At 42.8% G+C, this 6,869-nt stretch overlaps 1 protein-coding gene across 1 annotated transcript; it reads right to left on the bottom strand.

Moving 5' to 3' along the window:
* Window positions 1-331: 331 nt before the first annotated feature.
* LOC112203016 lies at window positions 332-3,237 on the bottom strand. Its single transcript, XM_024344049.1, has 2 exons — window positions 2,277-3,237; window positions 332-2,166 (listed from the first exon to the last, which is right to left on the bottom strand). The coding sequence occupies exons 1-2, from the start codon at window positions 3,235-3,237 to the stop codon at window positions 332-334; spliced, it is 2,796 nt and encodes a 931-aa protein (XP_024199817.1).
* Window positions 3,238-6,869: the final 3,632 nt, after the last annotated feature.

Raw genomic sequence — 6,869 nt, 5'->3', positions numbered from 1 at the left:
CATGAGCGTTGTCTTCAAAAGGGCATTGACATAAAACGCACGTTAGTTCTCCTGTATACCCTTTAGTACTGAGTTTGGCCCTTGTAGGCAATAAGTTATGGCAAGCCCGCCATAAGCAGATTTGCACTTTTCCAGGAACCCTGCTTCTCCATAAACGCCTCCACAGTTCCTTGTAAGGATCGCCAGCCGAGGTGGACACCAAGACATTGTCAAGTACTCTAGCTCTAGCTACCCAGTATGCCGATTTAACCGAGTACATACCCCTCTTCTCGGGTTCCCAACAAACAATATCACGTAGAAGATGGTGACTGAGCGGGATACATAGAATCCTTCAAGCCACCTCAGGGTGAAATGTATTCCGAATGAGTGCAGTTTTCCATTGTCTTGTTTCAGTTTCAATAAGGTCTGAAACATGCAATACATTACATTCTGCAGGCTTTTGAATCAGATATTTATGACAATTGGGCACCCAATTATCTTGCCAAATGTGAACCTGCCTTCCATCCCCAATGCGCCATTTAACCCCCGCATGAAGAGTGGACCTGCCTTGTATTATACTCCTCCATGAGAATGAGGGAGAGTCCCCTAGCTCAGCCTCCCAAAAGGAACAGTTTGGAAAATACCTGGCCTTGTACAACTGTGCAATCAATGAGTCCGGATTTGTAATTAGCCTCCAGCCCTGTTTAGCAAGCATGGCTAAATTGTAAGCATATATATTCTTAAAACCCATGCCCCCTTCCTGCTTGGTAAGGCAAAGTCGTTCCCAACTGCGCCAATGAATCCTCTTCCTGTCATCCGTGTCACCCCAAAAGAAAGAGGCACATAATTGATGTATGTCATCACATAAACCCTTTGGCAGTAAGTAGCAATTCATGGCATAGAGAGGCATAGTTTGCGCTACTGCCTTAATCAAGATTTCTTTACCAGCAGAGCTGAGAATTTTAGCTTTCCAACTTACAAGCTTCTTAGTGAGTCGCTCTTTAAGGTAAGCAAAAATAGCCGTCTTGGACTTTCCAATTCTCATAGGTAGGCCAAGGTACCTGTCATGCTCTTTCACACATTTCACTCCCAAAAGTGCAGCTAGTGCCACTTGAGTATCTGGTGCAACATTATTACTAAAAACAACACTACTTTTCTCAAAATTGACTTTTTGACCTGAGGCTTTCTCATACGTGTCGAGGATTTTCTTGAAATTTGAGCATTCCTCCCTCGTGGCCGTGCCAAATAAAATACTGTCATCTGCAAAGAGAAGGTGATGCAATGTAGGAGCCCGTGGACACATAGTAATTCCCTGAATGACATTGGTGCTGACTGCTTTAGAGATTAATGCAGATAAACCCTCACTACACAGAATGAATAAATACGGTGATAGCGGGTCTCCCTGTCTTATACCTCGAGAGGGGATAATTTGCGGAGTTGGCTCTCCATGCACTAAAATGGAGTATGTTACAGAAGTGACACAAAGCATAACAGTATCAATCCATTGTTGACCAAAGCCCAATTTTTTGAGAATAGCTGATAAAAAATTCCATTCTAACCTGTCATAAGCCTTACTAATATCCAACTTCAAGGAGAAAAAGCCTGTTTCCTGTAGTCGTAATTTGTGCATAAAGTGGGCGGCCTCCGTAGCAACTAGCGTATTGTCTGAGATGAGTCTACCCGGAACATACGCACTCTGTAAAGGGGAGATAATCTCCGGGAGTACCAACTTTAGCCTATTAGCCATCACCTTTGAGCTAATTCTGCAAATCACATTACAGAGTGCAATTGGCCGAAACTGGGTTGCATTTTTAGGGTCCTTCACCTTTGGTATTAAACAGAGATGCGTAAAGTTGGATTCAGGCCACATCTCTCCTTGTTCCAACAAGGTTCTAACTGCAGTACACACATCATTGCTGACAATATTCCAATATTTCTGAAAGAAGAATGGGGTCATACCGTCAGGGCCGGGGCTTTTAGACGGATGCATTTGGAAAAGGGCCCGTTTGATTTCTTCATCAGAGTAAGGCATGACAAGCTCCGCATTCATCGAGCTGGTTACCTTGGTAGAGGTAGCCCCAATTATTTCCGAGATAGCCGTAGAATCTGTCCCCCCAGTGGAAAAGATCTCAGTATAATACTGCATAAGTAGTCTCTGAATTTCAGTAGCCGCAGTTTGCCATTCCCCTGTTCATCCATGAGGCCTTTAATAGTATTCTTACACTTTCTGTTGGTAGCTCGACGATGGAAGAAAGCGGAGTTTCGGTCCCCATCCTTGAGCCATAAGACCCGAGAACGTTGTCGCCAGTACTTTTCTTGTTGAGTAAGTAGTTGACTATAGCGAACATGTAGTTGTCGTTGTTCCTCAAACTGCTCAGGAGAAAAAGGCAGCCTCATAATATCATGGAGTTTCTCCTGGATGATACGCATTTCTACCTTCTGCTTATCAAAATCAGTTTTGTGCCAACTCATCAGCCTTTTGCCGGCACCCTTAATTTTCTGCCCCAATTGCTTTAGGGCATTTCCCGTAGTTGGCCTTGCCCATTCTTGTTTGATGATAGTAGAGCATTCCTCTCTGCCAAACCACGCTTCCTCAAAACGAAAGCGTCGCACCCATCTATTGTTTGGCAACCTCGCCGCACTGACTTCAATTAGAAGCGGACTGTGATCCGACTCAGACGGAGATAATGTGACTACTCGGCTAAACGGAAATCTGCTTCTCCACTGAGCTGTCTGGAATCCCCGATCAAGTCTTTCCTTCGTATACCTATTGGACCAAGTGAAACGTCCTCCCACAAAACCCATGTCAATGAAACCACAGACTGACATGGTTTGCCTGAATCTGGCCATGGCTGCAGCAGACCGAGGCGGTCCCCCCGACTTGTCAGCTGAGGACAGAACCTCATTGAAGTCCCCTGCCATTAACCATGGCAAAGAACATTGCTGCGCAGCTAGGGTTCGAATAAGAGACCAAGTACGATCTCTACCTCCTCTCGCTGCAACCCCATATATGCCGGTGAATCTCCACAGGTCTGTTCCCGGCTTCCCAATCTCCGCATCAATGTGGTTAGGAGAGTACGATCGAATGACCACATGAGTACTCTCTCTCCAAAATAGAGCCAGTCCTTGAGAGTCCGTCTCATGAGGGACACAAAAACCCCCCTTGAAACCGAGTCTAACCGTGAGAGAGTCAATCAAATTCTTCCTGGCTAGGGTTTCTGAAAGAAAAATCAGACTAGGTTTCCTAGCTTGTACCATATCAACGAGCGCATGTTGAGTTTCAGTGTTAACAATGCCCCTACAATTCCACACGAGGATACTACCTTGATGCATACTGGAACGAGACGGTGCCGGAAAAACGCCCGGCTTTGATGGCTGCACAGTTTTGACGGCGGCCTTAGGGTTCCTTGTTAGTCCAAGCAAGGCAACCTAAAGCTTTAGATTGGTAGTCTTTTTGTTTTGAAAAATTAAAAGAGTTGTTTAATCAAAAGTACCCTATCATGTAAAGTATTTCATCATTAAGAAAAATTTATTGAATATGTCCCATAACCACAATTAAATATTCAACCGTAAAAAAACGAAATTCATTTTAACGCCAAAAAAAACTTAGAAATTAATAGCGAACTAAATATGATTATTGTTTGCTTTTTTCTCTTTAAACTTTCCTTTCAAACCCTAAGCAATGGTGGGGAAGTTTACTGTACTTGGAACATTTCATGTATTTTGGTCTAACTAACCAACCAAAATAAGTTTCCTCTTTTTGTTCAGTTTTAACTTATGTAGGATTACATTGTGATGCTGTGGGTTGAGATTTTTTTTTGGGGGGGGGGGGGGGGGGTCCAATCATATGAATTAACACAGTTCTCCTCGTCTTATATGGTTATATTAGCTAGTAAGACTGAATATGCAATAATTGTAGGGGGGTCCAGACCCCTACAGGCCTTTACACAGTTCCGCCCCTGATAGCATGATCCTCTTTTTTTTTTCTTTTTTTTTTTCGATAACAACCAATAGCATACAATTGAAGAACGCAGACGACTTAAGTGCTTGGATTTTTCCACTTTTCAATCATGGGAAAATCCTCTCAAAGCAGTTAGGCTTTGTGTGTTTGTCGACGTCAAGGAGAAGAACGTGAACGTCCTAAGCTCTTGGATTCCTCCACCTTTGCTGAAAAGACCTGCCATCAAAGAAAGAAGGTGTAGTGGAAGCTGCGATAGCAATAATAGTGAAGTGCACTTTAAGCATCGGAAAACTGACACCAGTCTTGGCCCTACTTATTGTGATCTCGATGCTGAGTTCACTCTGAATACTGAATTTCTTGGTGACGTTCCAACTTCTTCACAACCGATGCTGCAACGAAATGAGGTAACCCTTTTTTGGACTTGCGTCATTTTTTTTTTTTTTTGGAACTTGAATTGTTCTTTTCCTATATTTTCAGGGTGCATAGATTGATGATCATCCACTTAGGGGGAATGATGACGCCTCTTCAGACCCTATACGTGTTCCTTCTACAGCGGAACTTAAGGCTTACTCTTTACCCACGAAAGGAACATCCAATGCAAAGAATGACTCACAGCAAATTGACCCTACAGGTACAGTTTTTAACTCTTGTGTATTTTCATTGCACTTCAAGCCCTTTTTTTTAAACTAATGATCCATGTACAGGTCCACTTACCAAGGTGCATCCTCCCAAGCCTTTGAACACCATAGCCTTTTCTGAGGCCTCTCTTGGTGGAGCTGCTATTATAGATGCCAGCCAAAGACTTCGTGATATCCGTCAACAAGCTGCTACCGCAGTTTGTGAACAAATTGAGGATATGATAATGAAGCACTCCTTAAAGACCATTCTTTCCAGCAAGGGGAACTTGACAAGCTGATAGCTGAGCTTAGTCTTTATGAGATTGATCCTTCATCCGTAAGGGGTAACGTCGAGGGATTGTTAACTAGTGCTGACCAATACAACTTGGCACGGCTTGCTTGTTCATGCAAGGTTACTCCAGGCATACGTAATCAATGTCTGGCTGACACAGAGTCAGAAATTGCAAAGGTCACTTCAATTCGTCAAGCTGACTCTGACCATCGCCAATCTGCACTCAAGTCTTTGGAGAAATTAAAGGAACAACAGCGAAAATTGGAGCAAACAATGACTTTACTAGACGAGAGACTTCTATTACAGGAGAAGAAGCTTGTCGACCTAGAAAAAGAGAAGATTCAAATCCAAGAGACCCCTGAGGTGACCACTGTAGAGCTCAAGACGACAAAATCATTGCGAGATATTTTTGAGAGCCACCACAATAGCTTCAAGGGTTTGACATGGGTGTGAAGAGTTGTTCTCCATTCGTAGTTTATAATGATTTTTTTTCATTTTCCTTTATTACTTGTAATAAGTCAAACTTTGACGGTCATAACTTAGAATGAAAATAACGTACTTTTATATTTATTTACTTTATGAATGGTAAACAAACCCTTTATTTTTATTTGATATGACTGAACTTGAGATTGTTATTCGCAAGCTGCCTACATATCCTTCTAATGAAGGAATCAAGTCATCACGTAGTTCAAGAGTTTATGGATAATGTGAATTTTTTTTCTTTCTTTTTCTTTTCTTTTGTGCCATGTGCAGTTTAGGCTCGTGCTGGTTAAGAGCGTCTTTTTATGCTCTTCAAGCATAGTACCACTTTAGGAACTTTCCATTTATGGGACCAATTCTCAGGCCATCTTCAGCCATAATTTTGTAGGCTCCATTAGTGTAGACTTCGCTAACGACATAAGGTCCATCCCACTTTGACTTGAATTTAGGACTAGTCTTGTGTGTCATGATGATGGGTCTGTGCACGGCAAGGACTAGGTCACCAACTTGAAAGGATCGGGGTCGAACCCCTCTGTTGAAAGCTCGTGACATTCGAGCCTGGTAGCGTTCCAAGTGCTGTTGCACGTCAAGTCTCTTTTCATCTAAGGCTTCCAACTCCTGAAGGCGTAACTTGACGTTTTCTTCATCAGTCAGTCCTTCTTGCAAAGCAATCCTCAGAGATGGAATTTGTTTCTCCAAGGGTAAGACAACTTCAACACCATATACAAGGGAGTAAGGTGTAGCTTTCGTGGGAGTTCGATATGTCGTTCTGTAGGCCCAGAGCGCCTCGCTCATTCTTTCATGCCAATCCCTTTTTGTTTTGCTAACAACTTTCTTCAAAATATTACACAATGTCTTGTTGAATGCTTCAGCCAACCCATTAGCTGGGGCGTTATACATAGAAGAAAAGTGTAGCTTGAAATGATATTTCTCACAGAGTTTCTCCATGGCACTATTGGAAAAGTACTTGGTGTTGTCTGTGATAATGCAGCGCGGAACACCATATCGTTGAATGATATTCCCTTTGATGAAGTCTACAACATTTTCTTTCTTTATTTCCTTAAGCGGCACTGCCTCTGCCCACTTTGAAAAGGAATTGGTAGCCGTTAGAATGTATGAGTGACCAGCGGAGGATTTTGGAGTTATGGGCCCTACAGCATCAAGTCCCCACACATCGAAGGGGTAGGAAGCAATCGTTGGATGCAATGGCTCTGGTGGTTGATGGATGAAGTTTGCATGAAACTGGTAAGCTTGACACCTTTGTGCATACTCCATGCAATCTTTCACCATCTTGGGCCAATAGTAACCCATCATCTTCACTTGAAAATGGAGCTTAGGACTTGAATGGTGAGCTCCACATACTCCTGAATGAGTTTCCTCCATAGCCTTAGCATCTTCCTCTTTCCCCAGACATCTAAGAAGCAATCCATCGAATGATCATCGATAAAGAGTCTCCTTGTAGTAGAAGAAGCGTGGTACTTTTCATCTTATGTCCAAGTGTTGCTTTGGGTCATCGGAAAGCTTATTTCGCTTGAGGTAA

The sequence above is a fragment of the Rosa chinensis genome, chromosome 1, assembly GCF_002994745.2.
Source record: "Rosa chinensis cultivar Old Blush chromosome 1, RchiOBHm-V2, whole genome shotgun sequence".
In the NCBI taxonomy this organism is placed as follows: domain Eukaryota; kingdom Viridiplantae; phylum Streptophyta; class Magnoliopsida; order Rosales; family Rosaceae; genus Rosa; species Rosa chinensis.
The sequence above is the reverse complement of the archived record's forward strand: the minus strand, read 5'-3'. Positions and strand labels throughout refer to the sequence as shown.